This window comes from Bufo bufo, chromosome 3 (genome assembly GCF_905171765.1).
Source record: "Bufo bufo chromosome 3, aBufBuf1.1, whole genome shotgun sequence".
Classification (NCBI taxonomy): Eukaryota; Metazoa; Chordata; class Amphibia; order Anura; family Bufonidae; genus Bufo; species Bufo bufo.
Window position 1 is genome coordinate 91191935 of NC_053391.1, and position 26811 is coordinate 91218745.

At 45.9% G+C, this 26811-nt stretch overlaps 1 protein-coding gene across 8 annotated transcripts in view; it reads right to left on the minus strand.

Moving 5' to 3' along the window:
• Positions 1-26811, minus strand: part of AP1S2 (adaptor related protein complex 1 subunit sigma 2) — a 133556-nt gene that overhangs the window by 77014 nt on the left and 29731 nt on the right. For all 8 annotated transcript variants that reach the window (XR_005777444.1, XM_040423324.1, XM_040423322.1 and 5 more), the window contains exon 3: positions 1965-2073. Coding sequence is in view for 7 of the 8 variants with exons in the window: in XM_040423324.1 (XP_040279258.1) it covers positions 1965-2073 (109 nt within the window). In the remaining variant the exon portion in view is untranslated. The remainder of the gene's footprint in view (positions 1-1964; positions 2074-26811) is intronic.

Here is a 26811-nt window from a genome sequence, read left to right on the forward strand (position 1 = left end):
ATATGTCCTATAATGATAGGGACTTCCTGCACAGCACTCACATACAGAATATAACCTATAATGATAGGGACTTCCTGCACAGCGCTCACATACAGAATATGTCCTATAATGATAGGGACTTCCTGCACAGCGCTCACATACAGAATATAACCTCTAATGATAGGGACCTCCTGCACATCGCTCACATACAGAATATGTCCTATAATGATAGGGACTTCCTGCACAGCGCTCACATACAGAATATATCCTATAATGATAGGGACTTCCTGCACAGCGCTCACATACAGAATATGTCCTATAATGATAGGGACTTCCTGCACAGCGCTCACATACAGAATATGTCCTATAATGATAGGGCCTTCCTGCACAGCGCTCACATACAGAATATAACCTCTAATGATAGGGACTTCCTGCACAGCACTCACATACAGAATATGTCCTATAATGATAGGGACTTCCTGCACAGCGCTCACATACAGAATATGTCCTATAATGATAGGGCCTTCCTGCACAGCACTCACATACGGAATATGTCCTATAATGATAGGGACTTCCTGCACAGCACTCACATACAGAATATGTCCTATAATGATAGGGCCTTCCTGCACAGCGCTCACATACAGAATATAACCTCTAATGATAGAGACCTCCTGCACAGCGCTCACATACAGAATATGTCCTATAATGATAGGGACTTCCTGCACAGCGCTCACATACAGAATATGTCCTATAATGATAGGGACTTCCTGCACAGCGCTCACATACAGAATATGTCCTATAATGATAGGGCCTTCCTGCACAGCGCTCACATACAGAATATAACCTCTAATGATAGGGACTTCCTGCACAGCACTCACATACAGAATATGTCCTATAATGATAGGGACTTCCTGCACAGCGCTCACATACAGAATATGTCCTATAATGATAGGGACTTCCTGCACAGCACTCACATACGGAATATGTCCTATAATGATAGGGACTTCCTGCACAGCACTCACATACAGAATATGTCCTATAATGATAGGGCCTTCCTGCACAGCGCTCACATACAGAATATAACCTCTAATGATAGAGACCTCCTGCACAGCGCTCACATACAGAATATGTCCTATAATGATAGGGACTTCCTGCACAGCGCTCACATACAGAATATGTCCTATAATGATAGGGACTTCCTGCACAGCGCTCACATACAGAATATGTCCTATAATGATAGGGACTTCCTGCACAGCGCTCACATACAGAATATGTCCTATAATGATAGGGACTTCCTGCACAGCGCTCACATACAGAATATGTCCTATAATGATAGGGACTTCCTGCACAGCGCTCACATACAGAATATAACCTATAATGATAGGGACTTCCTGCACAGCGCTCACATACAGAATATAACCTATAATGATAGGGACTTCCTGCACAGCGCTCACATACAGAATATGTCCTATAATGATAGGGACTTCCTGCACAGCGCTCACAGAGAGTACATACTGTCTACTGTTTTAGGAACCTAGAAAGGTAATAATTTGCATGGTGCAAGAATTCCCAGACACTGCTTCCCATGGCAGTAATATGTGCTCAACTAAAAATATCCTTAAAATGCAAGCTATATTCTAAACCTGAGAAAATCGTCATTTGTAGGGATTGCATATTCATAATAGACAAAATTGGGCTGGATTTCCAAAATGTTGGCTGAATGATGTGTAATGGATCACTGGGACAGTATCCCTCAGATCCAATAATTCTCTGATATTATTTCTGTAACTCCAAGACGGGCAGTAGGAATAAAAGGTGAGTGATCACATTCAGCTCATGCACCACTGCAACAGGAAATAATAACCTATATGTGACAAGAGACAGGAAGGAGTCGGCCCTAAATTACATATTTTACGTTCTCTTGAAGTTTTAATGAGAAAGTCACTCTCCAAACTCGGTATTTAAAATGCTGCAATTAGACTCACACTGCCAAAATACTTGTCCAAAAGCTCCACATAACGGTGAATTATTTCCAGGGTGATAAGTTCATTGTCTTGGTCCTCAATGGCGCAGCAGAAGTAAAGGCTGGCGTACCTGAAAGGAGAAATAGTTTTAGCAGGGATGGATTTTAAAATGGCTGCACAAAGCTGAGGACAGAGAACCAGCCGCACAAGGATTCACGGACAACCAGGGACCCAGGATTGATCGTCAGTAGTGTTGGGCGAGCATGTTTGGCCGAACACTATTTTAACTTGAGCATCGCGATACTCGGCACATCGCGGTGTTTGGCCAAACACTGCGTGTGCTCGAGCGCGATGCTCAAGTCTCCTCCCCGCACGTTTGTTGGCTGCTACGCAGCCAATAAACGTGCGGGGAAGTACTGTCACTCACTGTAATGCCGTAGCCATGTAGGTTACTGGCATTACAGTGATAGACTGTCCGGAACGCATCATCGGGTGCTATATAGCACCCGATGACACGTGGTTCAGCTCAGTCTTAGTCAGGGAGAGCCGCAGCAGAAGGGACAGATAGTGTAGGGACAGGAATATTTTTATTTATTTTTTTAGGCAGGGTTTAGTCTTGAAAGGTGTTAGAGACCCAAAACTATTGTTTTATCTGGCTGCAATATATATTATTAGCGCAACCTGCGCAAAATTGCGTGCAATTGTTTGGCCGCTGCCGACAGTGACACAACCTCTGCTACATCTGTTGTGTTACATTTGTGCATCCTAAATATCTGTGACATTCAGCGCAATTTTTTGGCCGCTGCTGACAGCGAAATTACCTTAGCTAGATCTCCTGTATAATGTTTGCGCATCCTTAACCACCTCAGCCCCCAGTGCTTAAACACCCTGAAAGACCAGGCCACTTTTTACACTTCTGACCTACACTACTTTCACCGTTTATTGCTCGGTCATGCAACTTACCACCCAAATGAATTTTACCTCCTTTTCTTCTCACTAATAGAGCTTTCATTTGGTGGTATTTCATTGCTGCTGACATTTTTACTTTTTTTGTTATTAATCGAAATTTAAAGATTTTTTTTGCAAAAAAATGACATTTTTCACTTTCAGTTGTAAAATTTTGCAAAAAAAACGAGATCCATATAGAAATTTTGCTCTAAATTTATAGTTCTACATGTCTTTGATAAAAAAAAAATGTTTGGGTAAAAAAAAAATGGTTTGGGTAAAAGTTATAGCGTTTACAAACTATGGTACAAAAATGTGAATTTCCGCTTTTTGAAGCCGCTCTGACTTTCTGAGCACCTGTCATGTTTCCTGAGGTTCTACAATGCCCAGACAGTACAAACACCCCACAAATGACCCCATTTCTGAAAGTACACACCCTAAGGTATTCGCTGATGGGCATAGTGAGTTCATAGAACTTTTTATTTTTTGTCACAAGTTAGCGGAAAATGAGGATTTTTTTTTTTATTTTTTTTTTTCTTACAAAGTCTCATATTCCACTAACTTGTGACAAAAAATAAAAAGTTCTATGAACTCACTATGCCCATCAGCGAATACCTTGGGGTCTCTTCTTTCCAAAATGGGGTCACTTGTGGGGTAGTTATACTGCCCTGGCATTCTAGGGGCCCAAATGTGTGGTAAGGAGTTTGAAATCAAATTCAGTAAAAAATGACCTGTGAAATCCGAAAGGTGCTCTTTGGAATATGGGCCCCTTTGCCCACCTAGGCTGCAAAAAAGTGTCACACATCTGGTATCTCCGTACTCAGGAGAAGGTGGGGAATGTGTTTTGGGGTGTCATTTTATATATACCCATGCTGGGTGAGAGAAATATCTTGGCAAAAGACAACTTTTCCCATTTTTTTATACAAAGTTGTCATTTGACCAAGATATTTATCTCACCCAGCATGGGTATATGTAAAAAGACACCCCAAAACACATTCCTCAACTTCTCCTGAGTACGGGGATACCAGATGTGTGACGCTTTTTTGCAGCCTAGGTGGGCAAAGGGGCCCATATTCCAAAGAGCACCTTTCGGATTTCACTCCTCATTTTTTCCTGAATTTGATTTCAAACTCCTTACCACACATTTGGGCCCCTAGAATACCAGGGCAGTATAACTACCCCACAAGTGACCCCATTTTGGAAAGAAGACACCCCAAGGTATTCCGTGAGGGGCATGGCAAGTTCCTAGAATTTTTTATTTTTTGTCACAAGTTAGTGGAAAATGATGATTTTTTTTTTTTTTTTTTTTTCATACAAAGTCTCATATTCCACAAACTTCTGACAAAAAATAAAACCTTCCATGAACTCACTATGCCCATCAGCGAATACCTTGGGGTCTCTTCTTTCCAAAATGGGGTCACTTGTGGGGTAGTTATACTGCCCTGGCATTCTAGGGGCCCAAATGTGTGGTAAGTAGGTAAATGACCTGTGAAATCCGAAAGGTGCTCTTTGGAATGTGGGCCCCTTTGCCCACCTAGGCTGCAAAAAAGTGTCACACATCTGGTATCTCCGTACTCAGGAGAAGTTGAGGAATGTGTTTTGGGGTGTCTTTTTACATATACCCATGCTGGGTGAGATAAATATCTTGGTCAAATGCCAACTTTGTATAAAAAAATGGGAAAAGTTGTCTTTTGCCAAGATATTTCTCTCACCCAGCATGGGTATATGTAAAATGACACCCCAAAACACATTCCCCAACTTCTCCCGATTACGGAGATACCAGATGTGTGACACTTTTTTGCAGCCTAGGTGGGCAAAGGGGCCCATATACAAAAGAGCACCTTTCGGATTTCACAGGTCATTTTTTACAGAATTTGATTTCAAACTCCTTACCACACATTTGGGCCCCTAGAATGCCAGGGCAGTATAACTACCCCACAAGTGACCCCATTTTGGAAAGAAGAGACCCCAAGGTATTCGCTGATGGGCATAGTGAGTTCATGGAACTTTTTATTTTTTGTCACAAGTTAGTGGAATATGAGACTTTGTATGAAAAAAAAAATAAAAAAAAAAATCATCATTTTCCACTAACTTGTGACAAAAAATAAAAAATTCTAGGAACTCGCCATGCCCCTCACGGAATACCTTGGGGTGTCTTCTTTCCAAAATGGGGTCACTTGTGGGGTAGTTATACTGCCCTGGCATTTTCCAGGGGCCCTAATGTGTGGTAAGTAGGTAAATGACCTGTGAAATCCTAAAGGTGCTCTTTGGAATATGGGCCCCTTTGCCCACCTAGGCTGCAAAAAAGTGTCAAACATGTGGTATCGCCGTATTCAGGAGACGTTGGGGAATGTGTTTTGGGGTGTCATTTTACATATACCCATGCTGGGTGAGAGAAATATCTTGGCAAAAGACAACTTTTCCCATTTTTTTATACAAAGTTGGCATTTGACCAAGATATTTCTCTCACCCAGCATGGGTATATGTAAAATGACACCCCAAAACACATTCCCCAACTTCTCCTGAGTACGGCGATACCAGATGTGTGACACTTTTTTGCAGCCTAGATGCGCAAAGGTGCCCAAATTCCTTTTAGGAGGGCATTTTTAGACATTTGGATACCAGACTTCTTCTCACGCTTTGGGGCCCCTAGAATGCCAGGGCAGTATAAATACCCCACATGTGACCCCATTTGGAAAGAAGACACCCCAAGGTATTCAATGAGGGGCATGGCGAGTTCATAGAAATTTTTTTTTTTTGGCACAAGTTAGCGGAAATTGATATTTTTTATTTTTTTCTCACAAAGTCTCCCGTTCCGCTAACTTGGGACAAAAATTTCAATCTTTCATGGACTCAATATGCCCCTCACGGAATACCTGGGGGTGTCTTCTTTCCGAAATGGGGTCACATGTGGGGTATTTATACTGCCCTGGCATTCTAGGGGCCCTAAAGCGTGAGAAGAAGTCTGGAATATAAATGTCTAAAAAATTTTACGCATTTGGATTCCGTGAGGGGTATGGGGAGTTCATGTGAGATTTTATTTTTTGACACAAGTTAGTGGAATATGAGACTTTGTAAGAAAAAAAAAAAAAAATTCCGCTAACTTGGGCCAAAAAAATATCTGAATGGAGCCTTACAGAGGGGTGATCAATGACAGGGGGGGTGATCAATGACAGGGGGGTTGATCAATGACAGGGGGGTTGATCATCGACAGGGGGGTGATCAATGACAGGGGGGTGATCAGGGAGTCTATATGGGGTGATAACCACAGTCATTGATCATGCCCCTGTAAGGCTTCATTCAGACGTCCGGATGCGTTTTGCGGATCCGATCCATCTATCAGTGCATCCGTAAAAATCATGCGGACATCTGAATGGAGCTTTACAGGGGGGTAATCAATGACAGGGGGGTAATCAATGACAGGGGGGTGATCAGGGAGTCTATATGGGGTGATCACCACAGTCATTGATCATGCCCCTGTAAGGCTTCATTCAGACGTCCGGATGCGTTTTGCGGATCCGATCCATCTATCAGTGCATCCGTAAAAATCATGCGGACGTCTGAATGGAGCTTTACAGGGGGGTAATCAATGACAGGGGTGTAATCAATGACAGGGGGGTGATCAGGGAGTCTATATGGGGTGATCACCACAGTCATTGATCACGCCCCTGTAAGGCTTCATTCAGACGTCCGGATGCGTTTTGCGGATCCGATCCATCTATCAGTGCATCCGTAAAAATCATGCGGACGTCTGAATGGAGCTTTACAGGGGGGTAATCAATGACAGGGGGGTAATCAGGGAGTCTATATGGGGTGATCACCACAGTCATTGATCATGCCCCTGTAAGGCTTCATTCAGACGTCCGGATGCGTTTTGCGGATCCGATCCATCTATCAGTGCATCCGTAAAAATCATGCGGACATCTGAATGGAGCTTTACAGGGGGGTAATCAATGACAGGGGGGTGATCACCACAGTCATTGATCATGCCCCTGTAAGGCTTCATTCAGACGACCGGATGCGTTTTGCGGATCCGATCCATGTATCAGTGCATCCGTAAAAATCATGCGGACATCTGAATGGAGCTTTACAGGGGGGTGATCAGGGAGTCTATATGGGGTGATCACCACAGTCATTGATCATGCCCCTGTAAGGCTTCATTCAGACGACCGGATGCGTTTTGCGGATCCGATCCATGTATCAGTGCATCCGTAAAAATCATGCGGACATCTGAATGGAGCTTTACAGGGGGGTGATCAGGGAGTCTATATGGGGTGATCACCACAGTCATTGATCATGCCCCTGTAAGGCTTCATTCAGACGACCGGATGCGTTTTGCGGATCCGATCCATGTATCAGTGCATCCGTAAAAATCATGCGGACATCTGAATGGAGCTTTACAGGGGGGTGATCAGGGAGTCTATATGGGGTGATCACCACAGTCATTGATCATGCCCCTGTAAGGCTTCATTCAGACGTCCGGATACGTTTTGCGGATCCGATCCATCTATCAGTGGATCCGTAAAAATCATGCGGACGTCTGAATGGAGCTTTACAGGGGGGTAATCAATGACAGGGGGGTAATCAATGACAGGGGGGTGATCAGGGAGTCTATATGGGGTGATCACCACAGTCATTGATCACGCCCCTGTAAGGCTTCATTCAGACGTCCGGATGCGTTTTGCGGATCCGATCCATCTATCAGTGGATCCGTAAAAATCATGCGGACGTCTGAATGGAGCTTTACAGGGGGTTGATCAATGACAGGGGGGTAATCAATGACAGGGGGGTGATCAGGGAGTCTATATGGGGTGATCAGGGGTGATTAGGGGTGATCAGGGGCTAATAAGGGGTTAATAAGTGACGGGGGGGGGGGGGTGTAGTGTAGTGTAGTGGTGCTTGGTGCTACTTTACTGAGCTACCTGTGTCCTCTGGTGGTCGATCCAAACAAAGGGGACCACCAGAGGACCAGGTAGCAGGTATATTAGACGCTGTTATCAAAACAGCGTCTAATATACCTGTTAGGGGTTAAAAAAAACACATCTCCAGCCTGCCAGCGAACGATCGCCGCTGGCAGGCTGGAGATCAACTCTCTTACCTTCCGTTCCTGTGAGCGCGCGCGCCTGTGTGCGCGCGTTCACAGGAAGTCTCGCGTCTCGCGAGATGACGCGTATATGCGTGACTGTGCGCAGGGCTGCCACCTCCGGAACGCGATCCTGCGTTAGGCGGTCCAGAGGTGGTTAATATCTTTGACATTCAGTGTAATTTTTCGCCGCTGGGGACAGCGACATTTCCTGCGCTACATATCATGTATAACGTTTGCGCATCCTAAATATCTGTGACATTCAGTGTAATTTATTTGCGCATACTCTGTACGTGTGACATACTTGCAATAAGGGACGGGGAAGGCGAGCAATAAGGGACGGGGAAGTGGCCGTGCTGCTGATGGTGCACGCAGAGGCACTGGGCGCGGTGAAACTGTGCCTGCTGCCAGAACACAAGAAACACACTCATCCACGATACCTAGCTTCATGTCCCAGTTTGCAGGGCGGCGCAGGACAACACTCTCAAAGTCACACCAGTGCGACCATTAGTGGCTGCAACCCCCCCTTCTCTTCTCCCCCCCTCCACTTCCACCTCAGCCATGAGTCAGTAGCTGGAAGCAGTGTAGCACTGCAGTGGGGAAGCGGCAACAGGCCGAGCTGAAACTAATTTGCTTAGGTGACAAACAGCACACCGCCGCAGAGCTGTGGTAGGGTATAAGGGACCAAACTGAGCTGTGGCTTTTGCCACTCATCCTACAACCAGGCATGGCTGTGTTTGATAATGGCCGTAACTTGGTGGCGGCTTGGAGGTCGGCAAGATAGTGGTTCAGCGGTTCCTCAAAACCTACCCCAATTTGCCTGAGCTATTGGGGAAGGTGCGCTGCGTGTGTGCCCATTTCAGAAAGTCATCTACAGCTGCCGCCGGTCTGGCAAAGCTGCAGCAGCGCTTGCAATTGCCAGCTCACCTACCAGGCATGGCTGTGTTTGATAATGGCCGTAACTTGGTGGCGGCTTGGAGGTCGGCAAGATAGTGGTTCAGCGGTTCCTCAAAACCTACCCCAATTTGCCTGAGCTATTGGGGAAGGTGCGCTGCGTGTGTGCCCATTTCAGAAAGTCATCTACAGCTGCCGCCGGTCTGGCAAAGCTGCAGCAGCACTTGCAATTGCCAGCTCACCTACTGTTGTGCAACGTAAGCACACGCTGGAACTCCACATTCCACATGTTGGCAAGGCTTTGTGAGCAGCAGAGGGCAGTAGTGGAATACCAGCTGCAACATGGTCGTCACCTTTCCAGTCAGCTTCCGCTCTTCACAAGCTACGAGTGGGCATGGATGTCTGACCTCTGTGAGGTTTTACACAACTTTGAGGAATCAACACAGATAGTGAGCGGCGATAACGCTATTATCAATGTAACCATCCCACTTCTGTGTCTACTGAAACGCTCGCTGCTCACAATGAAGGCGGACGCTTTGCATGTGGATGAGGTGGAAATGGGGGAAGACAGTACACAGGGTGATAGCCAGACCACCCTCAGTTCGTCTTCTCAGCGTGAATTGGATGATGATGAGGAGCAGGAGATGGTTGCCTCCGCTACAGAGGGTAGTACCCATAGCAGGTTTATTCCATCTGTTCAGCGTGGATGGGCCGAAGAGGAGGAAGAGGATGAGGAGATTGAGATTCATCCTCCTGATGAGGACAGCGAAGACTCCGGCACACATGGCTGACTTTTTGTTATGCTGCCTTTCCCGTGACCCTCGCGATATACGCATTTTGGCAAACCCCTATTACTGGTTGTTCACCCTTCTCGACCCCCGCTACAAAGAGAACTTCTCATCTCTCATTCCTGTGGTGGAGAGGACTAGCAAAATGATGCAATACCAGAAGGTCCTTGTAGATAAATTGCTCCCAAAATTTCCAGCTGACTATGCTGGCGGCAGAGTACAGTGCTCCAGACTAAAAAAAAATATCAAGGAGCCATTGGCTCCTAACCTGAAAAATTTAGGAGCCAAATTAAATTTTAGTCGCTAAATTTAAAATACATATAATATGGATGGGATGCTTAGGAGCACGGGGTTTTCTAAGCTGCAGCCCACACAGTTAAAGGGGTTGTGCAATCCTTTCCATGACCTGTCAGACTAGCCAGATTCGCGTTGGTAATCTCTAGGTGCTGGGTCCTGGCTCATTCGCTTCCAGGCCTCCGCTGCTTGTCTGCTTTTTCGAGAATACGAACGTATTTTCTGTCTGTGGCCGTTCCGTTTTTTTTCCGTATTTCTGTTCCGCAAAAAAATAGAACATGTCCTATTATTGTCTGCATTACGGGCAAGGATAGTACTGTTCTATTAGGGGCCAGCTGTTCCGTTTCACAAAATACGGAATGCACACGGATGTCAGCCTTATTTTTTGCGGACTGCAAAATGCATACAGTCGTGTGCATGAGCCCTAAAGCACATCATTTAGATTTGGATGCTATGTTCTCCTCTCCAACCTTTTAGCCACTAAGAGGCGCTGGGGTACAACCCCTCTTACCCTCAACCAGGAGTACAGCACCAAGCTACACTGACATATTGTAACAAACCCATAGCTCTGTCACCAGGATGGGTTTTCAGCCTCTGTACATATGCGTTTAGTCACTGTGTGTTACTACCTCACTATTTTCAAACTCTCTGCTTGTAGTCAGCCACTGGGACACTGAAAACCATCTTAACCTTCTACTTATTACAGCTGAGGTTTTGTTACAATGTATCAGTGTAGATAAAGCATGGCATTTACCACTGGATTGCAGGTTTTGGATGTAAGCATGAGCATCTGCATTCACTGACAGCAAGCAGACATCGTCAATTTGATGCAGTGTGGCAAGAGGAAGATTTTGAAGATAAAGGTTTGTCTGGACTGGTCAGCGTCCATATACACCGTGTAGGCCACTACAAGCACATGTCATTTTATTTGCACAGCAAACACTTACCCAGCACACAACATGGCCAGTTCCATTCTCAGGATCTATGCGCGCGCCAGCCGGGACAACACACAGGCGACGCTTGTTCCGCCCACCACACTCACAAGCCAATCAGGGAGCAGGACACAGGAGGAGACTCACAACCGTCCAACAGAAACAAGCGTGGTTTGTGCAGTAGCGAATACACGTGAAGGGGCAGTGACTGCGCGAGCGATGGCCGGGAAGCGGGAAATTGCTGGAAGCGGGAGCACAAGATGCAGGAACACAAGCCCCGCCCACCCTCTATGCCGGGTAGTGTGAGAGGCGGGCGGGTCTTCACCCAGAACAGCGGAGGGTCTAGGCGCAAATGGCGACAAGACTACAAAGTCTTGTTGCCATTTTGTAATTCTAAGTCGCATTGGCGACCAAAGTGTTCTACTCGAGCACCAGAGCACTTTGGTGCTCGATCAACACTAATGGTCAGGCATTATCATGATTTCAGACCTATTCATAAGAACCACTCTCTGAGAAAAGGCAGAAGTTACCTTCTTTAAGGAGTCCTTCAAACTCCATACGGGCTGCATAGGTGGAAGAGGCACCATGTACAGTGGGGGAAATAATTATTTGACCCCTCACTGATTTTGTAAGTTTGTCCAATGACAAAGAAATGAAAAGTCTCAGAACAGTATCATTTCAATGGTAGGTTTATTGTAACAGTGGCAGATAGCACATCAAAAGGAAAATCGAAAAAATAACTTTAAATAAAAGATAGCAACTGATTTGCATTTCATTGAGTGAAATAAGTATTTGAACCCCTACCAACCATTAAGAGTTCTGGCTCCCACAGAGTGGTTAGACACTTCTACTCAATTAGTCACCCTCATTAAGGACACCTGTCTTAACTAGTCACCTGTATAAAAGACACCTGTCCACAGAATCAATCAATCAAGCAGACTCCAAACTCTCCAACATGGGAAAGACCAAAGAGCTGTCCAAGGATGTCAGAGACAAAATTGTAGACCTGCACAAGGCTGGAATGGGCTACAAAACCATTAGCAAGAAGCTGGGAGAGAAGGTGACAACTGTTGGTGCGATTGTTCGAAAATGGAAGGAGCACAAAATGACCATCAATCGACCTCGCTCTGGGGCTCCACGCAAGATCTCACCTCGTGGGGTGTCAATGGTTCTGAGAAAGGTGAAAAAGCATCCTAGAACTACACGGGAGGAGTTAGTTAATGACCTCAAATTAGCAGGGACCACAGTCACCAAGAAAACCATTGGAAACACATTACACCGCAATGGATTAAAATCCTGCAGGGCTCGCAAGGTCCCCCTGCTCAGGAAGGCACATGTGCAGGCCCGTCTGAAGTTTGCCAATGAACACCTGAATGATTCAGAGAGTGACTGGGAGAAGGTGCTGTGGTCTGATGAGACCAAAATAGAGCTCTTTGGCATTAACTCAACTCGCTGTGTTTGGAGGAAGAAAAATGCTGCCTATGACCCCCAAAACACCGTCCCCACCGTCAAGCATGGGGGTGGAAACATTTTGCTTTGGGGGTGTTTTTCTGCTAAGGGCACAGGACAACTTATTCGCATAAACGGGAAAATGGACGGAGCCATGTATCGTGAAATCCTGAGCGACAACCTCCTTCCCTCTGCCAGGAAACTGAAAATGGGTCGTGGATGGGTGTTCCAGCACGACAATGACCCAAAACATACAGCAAAGGCAACAAAGGAGTGGCTCAAGAAGAAGCACATTAAGGTCATGGAGTGGCCTAGTCAGTCTCCGGACCTTAATCCAATCGAAAACCTATGGAGGGAGCTCAAGCTCAGAGTTGCACAGAGACAGCCTCGAAACCTTAGGGATTTAGAGATGATCTGCAAAGAGGAGTGGACCAACATTCCTCCTAAAATGTGCGCAAACTTGGTCATCAATTACAAGAAACGTTTGACCTCTGTGCTTGCAAACAAGGGTTTTTCCACCAAGTATTAAGTCTTTTTTTGTTAGAGGGTTCAAATACTTATTTCACTCAATGAAATGCAAATCAGTTGCTATCTTTTATTTAAAGTTATTTTTTCGATTTTCCTTTTGATGTGCTATCTGCCACTGTTACAATAAACCTACCATTGAAATGATACTGTTCTGAGACTTTTCATTTCTTTGTCATTGGACAAACTTACAAAATCAGTGAGGGGTCAAATAATTATTTCCCCCACTGTATATAACCACTTTTGCCCCCTCCATACCACTGGAGCCCACACCAGAGGACCAAATTCTAAGGCACTATTCACATCATTTCTTTGTCCTCCATATGGGCAAAAATAGCGCTGCCTAAAACTACTTTTGCTGATAAAAACATCAGAATTCCAATGGAAATCTGACGGATGCCACTGTAGGTTATCAGGAAACGAAATTGCTCCAATATGCTTGAAAGTTACCCCACTGACAGTGGTGGACTGAGTACTTAAATTGGCCCCGGAAAAAACAAACAAACCTAAAAGTGGCCCCAATGTTGTAGGAGGGTCCAAATTGACATGAGGCGGGCCAGCAGAACCTTCGTGCAGAACAAAATACCGCCCCAGAAGAACCAAGTACCACAGTGCAGCACAAAATACTGCGGGCCCCAGCTGCAGTACTCAAGTGTATGACCATCCTGAAGATGGTGATACAGTTGAGTTTGAAAGGAAACCTGCGGCCGCTAGCCTGGCGCAAAAGTACCTGAGGATCCTACATTAATTAATGCTGAGAGCATCAGATTGTTATGTACCCGGCCGGCAGGGCTCTGTTTCTAGGAAGCAGGTGCAGGGTAAGATGAAGGAGCTGTAGACGGCGGGTTAATACACCCATTACACTGTAACCTTTCCAAATCTGTCAGCCGCTGCATTGCTATATAATTACTGACACTTAAAAAGAGAAATCTACTAAAAGCCTGTCCCTGATTGAAGACTCTTGGAGCTGATCCATGCGCCGATGCTGCAGCGCCTTAGCAGCCTCTCCCCGCTCGCTAACCATTGTACTATTAAACTCACACCGCTAGTACATCAATTCCTGAGCCGCTGTCACGGAGCAGTCAGACACGTAGCAGCAGCGAGGCCCCTGGGGAAGCAGTTCAGGTTTGAGGAGATGATAATTAGGAACTTTTGTTGAGTGCTCCTCCACGATTGCAATAAACCATCTATCTGCTTCTCTACAAGGGGAAGATCTTGTTTCATTCAGCAGAAGTGCTATGATGTCCCATTAGTGCAACTAAGACTCGCCGAAAATATAGAAAATGGCGCAAAAGTCCAACTCACTCTTGAGATGAGACAACATTAAAAAAAACACAGGGGAACAAACCAAGCTGAGGAGCAGAATCTATCCAAATAAACAGTCATGTCCGGCCAATGCAGTAGCTGCAACAACCAACAACATTTCTGAAATCCAGATATTCCAGCCTCAACATGACAATGCGAAAATATTTAAATGGATTATCCCACAAACCTAAAACTCTTTATTTTATCTGGAGGACTTTCCTTTCTGAAGGAGGTCAGCAGCTCACAGGAGACAATCAAGCACCAGCTTCTCGCAGTAAGGATTGCAATTTGTGCTTGTTAATAGGGTTTTCCGACTTAGGCCTCATGCAGGCGGCCGTTGTGGGCAACATCCGTGCGGCGGGCCAGACCTATTCAACTTGAATGGGTCCGTGGTATGTCCGCACCGCAAAAAAATATGACATGTCATATTTTTTTGCGGTGCGGAACCACGGAAAGAAACATCGAAAGCAGCACCGTAGCGCTTTCGGTGTTCCGTTCCGCATCTCCGGAATTGCGGACCCATACAAGCGAATGGGTCTGCATCCGTGATGCAGGGTGCACACGGACGGCGGGCGTGGATTGCCGACCCGCCGTTTGCGGCCCGCAGTAGGGCCATGGCTGCCTAACGGCCATGTGCATGAGGCCATACATATATATTTGGATAGATCATCAGTATCTGATCGGTGGGTATCGACACCCGGGACCCTCGCTGATCAGCTATTTGCTCTCAACAATTGTTCACCCCTTAATTATCATGGGGTTTCCTCCCTCATGCGTCATCAGCTCTCAATAAGGGTCAACTGAGGGTATCACCCGATTTGTAATGAGAACGGACACCATCACGTGTCTCCTTTGTGATTTACCGCCAACAGGGGTTATCAGCGGCCATCACCCCATCTGAATGAGTAGCGTACAATATTATGTGTCATTAAGGGTTAATACACCCTGTCTATGTCCGTGACCGGACTGCCAAGTGAGTCCCCGCTTAGGTCCCATGCTGGAGGGGATGGTTCCCATCCTCTCCAGCACTTGCAGGAGTGTAGTTGTAGGAACCGCATTGCTACCGGCATCGGCCCCTCCCACCCCTGCTACCTTTACTGGACAGCCGCCGCTGCGCTCCACCACGATCACGCCCCCATGCTATGATGCTCATGGGGCGCCGTGACGTCGGTGAGGCTGCGCCGCAATTGGGCTGCCCTTCCTGGCAATTGCGCATGCGCAAGTGGGGCGTCACGTGACATTTACATAATCACGTGGGCGGTGGCCACGCCCTCCGCGCATGCGCCCAGCCACCTCTCCCCTTCCATTTAAACTCAACAGCGTGCTTGGACGCGCTGTCAGACGCCGGCAGACGGACGGCACGCTTATCTGTCCTGCCGTACCCCATGGTGAAGGCCACACGCTCTCCATGATAAACAGTGAGTAATTCATCACCACATGCCATTATATTGAGTTGTAGCGAGCGGGCCTGATTGCACCTGTATATGATGTTTTTCACTTTATAGGAATCTGGGTTGATTTGGACTACCAGGTCCTGCTAAGTCTGCGCCACCTCAATCTATACCCCCTCCCTGCATCTGTTACAACTACACAGTTGGTCTGAGAGCGGGGCCCTGCACTCCACCTAAGACCCTTGTCCCCTGACGAGTTAAGGGGTCTTCCATAGGTAGAGGCCATTTTTTCCCTTTTAGTAGGATATATTCTCCAACGAAACGCGTAGGGATATAGAGTATATTTCCACAATAGGTGTTCACCCTCATATAAGTAGGTAACCCAGGTCCGCAAGCCCCAATAGGGCCTTTTCCCTGTCCCCACAGGGTCACCTAGGGTTATCTATCTTAGGGTTAGGTTCCGGACGGGGCCACCCCTTGCGGGGATAGGACCCCGTGTTAGGAGGCACTTCAGGGCATAATAGGCCAAGTAGGGCATTATCTGGGACAGAGTTTCCCTCTGGCCCTCTCGCACAAAAGTGACCACCAACTGGAGGACGCATCCAGATGTGAGAACACCTCCCCTTGAGTATTGGACTTGAAGGTCCTGTTCGTCCACCACCAGTAAGTCCCACCCTTTTTTCGCCTTATGGCATGGTTATAGACCTTCGGCACACTGCCACGGTCTTCATCGTGTTTATGTCTATAGGTCACACAGTTCACCTTCCGCTCCACCTAGAGGCGTGAACGTGGACCTGACCATCAGGCGACCTGCCACCTCAGGTTCCCTGTTGTTGTTTGTTTTGTTTGTTTGTTTGGTAGGGGTTTCTTTCCCATTATTGGGATCTTAAATTACCCTAATAAAAGTTAGGTTTTAGCACGTTACTACCCCTTTTTTCTCACAGCTATTTGAGAAGGCAGTGATGCTCCTGTGAGGGCCCCAGCCTTCTCGCAGTGAACCCAATGCCAGTGACGTCACGCTCATCGGTGATGTGGCCTAGGCACAGCTCAGTAGAGTGTGAAGATGTAGTTTCTGATCATTTGAATTCCATTTTGTATCTGTTTATTTAAGTTTCATTTTAAAATCTGTGAATACAGGTTCAAGGGAGTAAGGCTTTGTCTACATATTTTCTCAAGGTTGTTTTGGGATTCTCACTCGCTGCGTGACAATTATGGAGCGCCTGCGCTGGCTGCATTCCACTAGGGAGCTTTTTGTTTAATCTGTATAAAGCTGTAACCCTTCAGGAATGAAGTCAGAAGCTCATCCTACGGGGGACGCCTGGTGTAGGGACTTAATCTGTGTTTTCCCGATCGAGAACTGCTTTCGCTGAAAGGGCTTCCCAGCTGATTATTATTATTATTTTAATGCGCCATTAATTCCATGGCGCTGTACATCCAGCTTACACAGAAATAAAAAACACAGTAAGGCTGCATTCACACGACCGTATGTGTTTTGCAGTCCACAAATTGAGGATCCGCAAAACACGGATACCAGCTGTGTGAATCTAGCCGACCCTATGATAGAAATGCCTATTCTTGTCCACATTGTGTGCTGTGCACATCTTTTGCGGCCCCTTTGAAATGAATGGGTCCGCACCCGTTCTGCAAAATTGCGGAACGGATGCAGAGCCAAAAATACGGTCGTGTGAATGTAGCCTTAACAAGAAACTATTAACAGACTGGTACAGAGGGGTAGAGGACCCTGCCAACAAGAGCTTACAATCTATAGCTGATGTCGCTGTCCGATGATGTTACCTTCATTCTGGATGTAGGCAGGACTCCTGCTGAAAAGGTTATGTAATTGTGTATTATGCTCTTTATCCTTTGTATATAGATAAGTGCAAAAGAAGGAGATTATATTGCTATATGCCTATTTAATAAAATCATATGATAAGCCTTCCTTTGAAGTGTAGCTGTAGTTCAGTTAAGAGTCTCTCTTTAAAGAGTATCCGAACCTAAAGTCTTATCAGCAAAACACTCGGCCACATGGAAGTGAATAGGGCTGAGCTGCGATCCCAAGCACAGCCGCTATACAATGTACAACACTGTGCTAGGTGCGCCGATGCCTGATCGGCGGGGGTCCCGGGTGTCGGACCCCTGTAGATCAGATACTGATGACCTATACTGAGGATAGGTCACCAGCATAAAGTCAGAAAACCCCTTTATTTCCTGTATAGTAGTGCACCCCTTTCTCTTCTGCATAGAATAGTCCCTCACATATAGCCCCGCAGTCTAGAGAGAGATACAGCTATATATTTAGATCAACTTGCAACTAAGGATGGATGGATGAATGAATGAATGAATGAATGAATGAATGGAAGTTGTCTGGGCCGCTTCACCTGCTTCTAGGAGATCGGCACCGAGAGGAGGAACGGAGCGGGGAAGCTACTGAGCATGTCAGTCCACCTCTGAATGCAGGAGGTGGACCAAAAGGATACAGCCGGGGGGCGCTACCAAAGAGGAAAATGTAATGTCTATAAGAAACAAATAATATTTGATTGCACGTATCTTGCAATAATACTTCACTTGAAGTGCCCTAGCCAAGGACTGCCGTCAGTGGTGATGTGGTCACAAGCAGCATATCACTGAAGAAGCCAGTCATTGGCTGGAGCAAAGCATGTGACCTGCCTATGGCCAGCCGGATATAAACAGCAGGGGCAGCGTGGCGGGCCGGAGCACCGCGCAGCAGGTAAGTATGTGTCCTCTGTTTCAGGAAGGAAGGTTTCTGATCAGGCGCAAAACACATAGGATCCAATCCGTCTAGTATGGGTGAATCTTTTTTAATTGCATAAAATAAAATAAAATAGAACAACGCGTTTCGGGGCTCAAAATGTCCCCTTCATCAGGTCAACAGTAGTCACCTGATGAAGGGGACATTTTGAGCCCCGAAACGCGTTCTATTTTATTTTATGCAATTAAAAAAGATTCACCCATACTAGACGGATTGGATCCTATGTGTTTTGCGCCTGATCAGAAACCTTCCTCTCTACAAGCATCCTTTGGGGGATTGGGCCTCCGATCCCAAAGATACCTCTTCTGCGGCTGCATCCACGGATCCGAAAAATCTCTCTCTTTTATTTACATATCTACAATAGTGTTGTGTCTATTATTGCACAACCTAAAAAGGTGAGCACCTTTAATTTGTTTTACAATTAAGTTTGTATTGAACATACTACCCTATTGTGCGCCCCCCATACCCCTTCTTTTTGTCTCCATGTTCCCCTCCTCACCGAGGGGGACTCTAGACTCGCCTGTGGTTTTCAAGACTCCTCTGTTTCAGGGGCCAGGCTGTGGGCACTTGATAAAAAATAATTACTATCGTAAAATCGCTTTAATATTGGGAATTACACAAGACCAGTAATAGAAGCAACACAATACATGAAGGCAATACCTTCTATTAACCAGCCACTTACAGTTTACTTTAATACATATAAAGAAATAAGACAACCCCATAGTGAATATTTATGGCACACAGTACCAGAAGAGTAAAGTTTTTTTTGGGACTTGGGTCACTCATATCAGACCGCTGGCGGTCCAACACCTGGGACCCCCTAATCAGCTGTATTGTGTAGCCACCAACGCCATAAACTATAAAGTGGGCGGAAGGCTCTGAACACTGTGAAGATTCTGGAGCCAGTGCACTGCAGAAAAGCTGCCAGCTGCAGTACCCCAGTGTGACCACTAAACAGTGTTTCCGGGCCCATCCACTGGACAGCTTCAGGCTGCCCCCAAACAGCTGATCGGCAGGGGCGCTGGGTGTCAGACAGCCACAGATTTGATATTGATGGGGATAGGCCAACAATATGTAAATACCAGAAAACCCCTGTGAACTTGCACATCACTAACTTGAAACCATATTTGATCAATTTCAACAAATATATAAAATACATAAAAGTTTATCTGAAATCTCTAATGCTACAATAGTAACGTGATGGTAATAGAGAATATCAAGGCTTTTTATATTTAACGTGGGTGAATCTTTTATGTTCTCCATACAGTATAGTAAATGAACATATTGTTTGTGGGTGGGTGTATAGATAGTTAGATATACATATGCTGTACACACACTCATTGACAAAAGATAATAATGCAGCCAGAAAGAGATGTCAGATTGCACAAAAGGCTGCACGCAGTTATGTCTCAGAGATATGTAGATGATTACAAGTGAGGTCTGATTAGACATTAGGACTTGCAACAAGAGGGCACAAAAGTGCTTCCTCTGCTGCCCTATAAAAAGGCTCTCAGAGACTACTTTGGGGCAGTGGACCTCTTGATGAGAGACCTGCTAGACATGCCTCTATGATGCACTAGAAGACATTTTGCCCAGTTGACAGACTTTGAGAGGGGGCACGTCATTGGACTGACGGAAGCAGGATGGTCATTTCTGAGAATTGCCTGCCATCTAGACCATTCTGACATAGCTATTAGGAGGCCATCAGTAGAGAGGATAGCTTGCTATGACGACAAGCAGGAGAAGCGCTAAGTTTCATTATTCACCATCCAGATACAGGAGGCACCTCATTACACACCTCTGTCTCTGGACTGCTATGGACTGGAACAGTATAGTCTTTAGCGATGAAGGCAGGTTCTGTTTAGAATCTAAAAATGGTCGGATTCAAGTATGGAGGCCTGGTGGTGAGCTTCTCAATTCTGTCTTCGCCATGGAGCGCCACTCAGCCCCAACTGCTCATGTGGTGAGCGCGGTGACGTCACCGCAGGTCCTTCTATCTTCATTCAGCAGGACCTGCAATGACGTCACCGCGCTCACCATGTGGTGACCGCGGTGACATCATTGCAGGTCATTTTTCAAAAAAGAAGAAAGTCTTAAGAATGCTATTATTTTCCGTTATAACCATGTTATAATGGAAAATAATAAAATTACCCGAACACCAAACCCGAACTTCAGTGTAAAAGTTCGGGTTTGATTTCGGGTACCCGAACTCGCTAAGTTTGGGTTCGCTCAACCCTACACCAGATGTAAATTACACAATTATTCAAGTTTCAAGTCAGATATAATTTTGATCATCAAGCAAAAAGTTTCCTATTTAGGGCTGGCAGGATTTAAAACTGACTAGGGCTCATGCACACGACCGTATGTATTTTGCAGTCCGCAAAATATGGTTCAGCAAAATATACGGATGGCGTCCGTGTGACATCCATGTTGCATCCATTTATTTGTGTATACAGTATAACAATGCCTATCCTTGTCCACAAAACTGACAAGAATAGGACATGCTCTATCTTTTTTGCGGGGCTACAGAACGGACATACGGACAGCACAGAGTGTGCTGTCCGCATTTTTTGCGGACCCATTGAAATGAATGGGTCCGCATCCTATCTACAAAGAAAATGGAACGGAGACGGAAACAAAATACGCTCATGTGCACGAGGCCTTAGGCCTCTTTCACACGGGAGTTGCGGGTGCGTTGCGGGAACATGCGCGATTTTTCCGCGCGAGTGCAAAACATTGTAATGCGCTTTGCACGCGCGTGAGAAAAATCGGCATGTTTGGTACCCAAACCCGAACTTCTTTGCAGAAGTTCGGGCTTGGGATCGGTGTTCTGTAGATTGTATTATTTTCCCTTATAACATGGTTATAAGGGAAAATAATAGCATTCTGAATACAGAATGCATAGTACAATAGAGCTGGAGGGGTTAAAAAAATAATTATAATAATTTAACTCACCTTAATCCACTTGCTCGCGCGGCCCGGCTTCTCTTCTGTCTTCTTCTTTGCTGTGTGCAGGAAAAGGACCTGTGGTGACGTCACCACAGGTCCTTTTCCTGCACACAGCAAAGAAGAAGACAGAAGAGAAGCCGGGCTGCGCGATCAAGTGGATTAAGGTGAGTTAAATTATTATAATTATTTTTTTAACCCCTCCAGCTCTATTGTACTATGCATTCTATATTCAGAATGCTATTATTTTCCCTTATAACCATGTTATAAGGGAAAATAATAATGATCGGGTCTCCATCCCGATCGTCTCCTAGCAACCGTGCGTGAAAATCGCACCGCATCCGCACTTGCTTGCGGATGCTTGCGATTTTCACGCAGCCCAATTCACTTCTATAGGGCCTGCGTTGCGTGGAAAACGCACAATATAGAGCATGCTGCGATTTTCACGCAACGCTCAAGTGATGCGTGAAAATCACCGCTCGTGTGCACAGCCCCATAGAAAAGAATGGGTCAGGATTCAGTGCGGGTGCAATGCGTTCACCTCACGCATTGCACCCGCGCGGAATACTCGCCCGTGTGAAAGGGGTCTTAAAGAAACAATGCCAGAAAATCTTCCCCTCCGTTTGTAATTGCGATCAGATAAAAAGTAAGTCAGGTAAAAAAAAAATATCAAATGAGTTATTCCTGAATTTTCCTGCATAATTTTGTCCTTCTGTTATACCACGTGACTCCGACTATCCAAAACCTACCGATTCTTAGGTGTGGAGCAGAAGTCTCTCTATGCAACTCTATGAATGGCCCCAGCCAGTCACAAGAATGGGGGCCGTGTTCCCTCGTTTGAATGAGCGGCAGACACAAATGCACATCCACCGCTCTATTCAGGTCTAAGGGACTGTCAGAGACTGTCGGGTGCAAGTGCTCAGCTATTTCTGGCAGCCCCATAGAGTTGAATGGAGCAGCAGCACGCATCTACCACTCCATTTAAATGAGAAAACGTGGGGCCCCGTTCTAGTGATCAGTAGGGGCCTAAGCGGTCAGACCCCCACCAATTAGACACTCATCCCCTAGATAAGTGACAACCCTTTAACTGCACAGCTATTCATCCAATGTACTTTAAAACCAGCCATTCAATAAAAAAAATGTTTCCCATAGTGCAGGCATGGCCAACCTGTGGCTCTCCAGCTGTTGTAAAACTACAATTCCCACCATGCCCTGCTGTAGGCTGATAGCTGTTGGCAGTCTGGGCATGCTGGGAGTCGTAGTTTTGCAACATCTGGAGAGCCTCAGGTTGGCCATCCCTGCCATAGTGTGTCTTTAAAAGAGTTTTTCCACCATACACTTACTGGTATATATATCTCCCTCCATACACTTGTCAGAAATATGATCACTGGGACCAGAATGTATTTCCATAAAGGGGTTCTCTGGGAAGTAAGAAAATGAAAATACTTAAAGAGGACCTTTCATGGGTCCAAACTAGGGATCGACCGATTATCGGTTTTACCGATATTATCGGCCGATATTCAGGATTTTGAATGTTATCGGCATCTATTTTGCCGATATTCCGATAACGTATCGGGAACACGGATCGCGCTGCTGTCAGCGCTCTCCGTCTTCCCTCAGCAGCACAGGGGAGAAGGAAGCAGTGTCTCCCTCCCCCTGTGCCGCTGCCACCAATGAGAGGAGGGAAGACAAGAGGAGGGGCTGTGGCCACTGCGCCACCAATGAAGATAACTCTCTAATTAATTCATATACAGGAGGCGGGAGCTGGCTGCACCTGAGGGGTTAACTGCCGCGGATCGCAGCTAACGCTCATAGAGGTTCGGAAGCCGGCTATGTGATTCTGCAGCCAGCTCCCGCCTCCTGTATATGAATTAATGAGAGAGTTATCGTCATTAGTGGCGCAGTGCCCCCCCCCCCCCCCCCCCAACTCCAGTATTAATCATTGGTGGTGCAGTGCGCCCCCCCACCCAAGCCCCGCCCCAATATTAATCATTGGTGGCAGTGGCCACAGGGTCCCCTCTCCCCTCCTCCTCAGTGGCAGTTCCGATACCAGCAGTGTAATCCTGGGGCTCTGATCGGTTACCATGGCAGTCAGGACGCTACTGAAGCCCTGGCTGCCATAGTCAGCTCCCTGCTGCCCTGTGCACAAAGCACAGAGCAGCAGGGACAATGTGAGGTCCTATTCGCCCTGATAGAGATATATCAGGGGGAATAGGACAAGGGTTCTAGTCCCTAAGGGGGCTAATAGTTAGTAAAAAAAAAATAAAAAAATATGAATTATAAATGAAAAAGAAAGATTTACCAAAAAAAAAAAAATACACGTTAACAATAAACATTCATTTTCAGCAGATTTGTATAGGAATTTTAATTTTTTTTTCAAAAATGAAAATTCACAGAATATCGGTATACATTATAGGCTATCGGCTTGAAAGTTCACAGATTATCGGTATCAGCCCTAAAAAAATCAATATCGGTCACTCCAAACATTATAAACTATGTATCAGGATACATAGGGGATAGTGCAGGGATCTAACTGCACTTACTATTATTCCTGGGCGGCGCTGCGTTCGCCCGCTGTGGCCCCCGTTGTATTCTGCCGCCTGGTATACTAATTTTAGCATCAGAGCAATGAGGAGGAGACTGAGTCTTTCTCCGTGGGTGTCTCCTTCTCCCCGGCTGTAGCGCTGTCCAATCGCAGCGGAGAGCACCAGCTTATATTGCATATGATGTAGTGGGAAGCTGGGAAAATATTCCAAATGGAATAGAATTGGAAAAAAACTAATTCTGCCACAGATTTATGGGTTTTGTTATTACGGTATTCCCAGTGTGGTAAAACGGATCTGTCCCCTTCATTCTCTGGGTCAGTATGATTACAGAAACACCACATTTATATATATTTATTTTTAGTGTGTGTTTAAATACTTAAAAACTGGAAAAGAAATTATTGTTTCTTTGCATTGCCATTTTGCAGGGTGACCTGTTCTTTTGGAGTGCTATTTTGGAGTGTGTATGACTTTTTGATCATTTTTGAGGGGAGGGGAAGCAACAAAAGAAACAGTGAATCGACCAGTTTATTTTTTTTTACAGCATTCACCATATGGGATAAATACTGTGACAAACTCCCCTCTTTTGAGTTTGCCACGAGTACTTGGAGAGGACTACTTGCCAGCCTCTTACCATGTGATTACGGTCCCATGTTAAATGCACCGGTTTTATGCAATAGCTGCATAGTTATATAAGTTCATGTATTTTGCTGTCTTTTGCTACCATGTGGTTAATGGAGTCTTGCCTCTGTCCTTGGGAGATAAGTGGATCACTTCTCAATTGTCTCCAGGACAAAAGACTGTGTAGAACCGGTTTTGGACAGAAAAGCCATGAGTACAGCCAGGCCAAACAGACTTTTACTAACTTTTGAATTCCTGGTCTAATTCGTGCCATTTTGGGATGTGTTAAATGTCTATGTGTATTGTAAAGGGTGGGACATTGTATATATGAGTAAGTGATGTCTGTCCTATTGTCTCCCCGTGTGTACTGGCGATTTCCCTTTGTCCTGATAATGGAATTACACCTCGGTTGTCTCCAGGACAGAGGACATTGTGTATTGTCCTGCCTGGGATAATTATGTTAACCATTGTGTACCATAATTATATCACAGGCAGAGGGGAGGATTTTATGTGGGTTGTAACCTTTGTGTTATTGGTTAATGTATATTTGTTGTGGGTGTCTCCCTTGCATGGGTGCAGGGGATAAAAGAAATTGTATGTTTGAGTGCCTGTGTGCTTCCAGTAAACGTTTTCCAGCATTCAGCTTTGGCTCATGTATGGACTTATTTGGCGATACCAGCGATACTGGTGATACCAGCAATAATAGCGATTTTTTGCTCTGTGGATTATCTGGCGGTGCAATTACATGGGAAGAAGGGAATACTAGATGGTGACACAGATGATACCGTCACAAATACATTTATATTTTAATAAGCCGGGCATTTTGGGACGCAGCAATGTCTATGATCTTTATTTTTATTGTTTATTTTTAATATGGGGACTTGAACATCTGAACGGTTATCCCATAGACTGCAATGAATTACTATGGAGGGCTCCCTAGGAACATTGCTGTGGCAGCTGTCGGATCCTTCAGAGGGTCTGAGGCTGCCACAGCAACTTACTTAACGGCTTCCTAGATCTTGGCGCGAGAGAGCAATTCGGACCCGGGAGTGCAGCGCTGACAGGGTTTCACCGCTCAGATGCTGTAATCACAATTGGCCATGGCATCTGAGGGGTTAAACGTTTGTGATCAGCGATACCTCCGATGGCAGACATTGCCTCCGAGTGTGTGCTGTTTACCACAGCAGAGACCCCACTCAGTTTCTGAGTGGGCGGCATGTTTGAAACCCGAACATGTATGAAAGTCGCACTTAAAGGGGTTCTCCAGGAATGTGCTAGAAAGTTAACTCCACTTGCAGAGCTGTCTGGGGGGGTGAGGCGCAGGGCCTCCCAACACTGCCCTACAATAGATGGTAACGATATGATCCTGCCTATGATATGCCATCATGGCTGAGCAGCCAGACAGGAAAACTCACCCCCCTAGGCAGCTCTGCAAGTGGAGGCAACCAGTCCTACTCACATTCTAGAAGAGGTTGCTGGCGGCCATTTTAACTAATTTCCGGAGAACCCCTTTAGAGAGTTAAGGGGTCAGACTTCTGATTATCAAAATTGCATGGCATATCTAACCAATATGGTGGGAACCTCCTTAATATTTAAAGGGGTATTCCATTCTTATGACGTAATGGTATATCACTAGGATATGCCATTGCTTTATGATTATACGAGTTCCACCACTAGGATTCCCACCGATCCAGAGAATGAAGGAGAGGTAGTGTTGGTGTAGCAATGCGTCAGTTTCCTTCACTGCTTTGAATGGTGTTGGCTGCAGTTCCCTGCACAGCCTGGTGGCCATGGGAAAAATTACAAGGGGACCAGCATTAAAGGGAACCTGTCATCAACTTTATGCTGATCTCACTGAGGGCAGCATATAGTAGTGACCAAAATGCTGATTTCAGCGGTGTGTCACTCATGAGCTAAATGTAAGTGGTTGCCAAGAACCAGCATCATAATCATTGCAGCCCAGGCCTTGAGAAGAGTCCAATCTACCCGAGAAGAGTCCTGGTTATTCCTAATCTCCTGCTCTCTCCCCTATCTGCTGATGATTGGCAGTTCTCTCCTAGAGTCAAAGGGAGAAAACTAGATAGAAGACGGTCAGTCATCAGCAGGTGGGCGGGAGAGCAGGACGTCATGAATAACCAGGACTCTTCTCAGGTGGCCGGGACTCTTTTCCAGGCCCAGTCTGCAATGATTGTGATGTGGGTTCTCGGCAACCACTTACTTTTAACTTATAAATGACAGACCGCTGAAATCAACTCACCTGTCTGTACTTTATACTGCCGTTAGTATGGGCAGTATAAAGTTGATGACAGGTTCCCTTTAACCCAGCATTCTCATTCTATGGATCGATTGGGGATCCCAGAGATCAAAGTGGTGCCAATACTT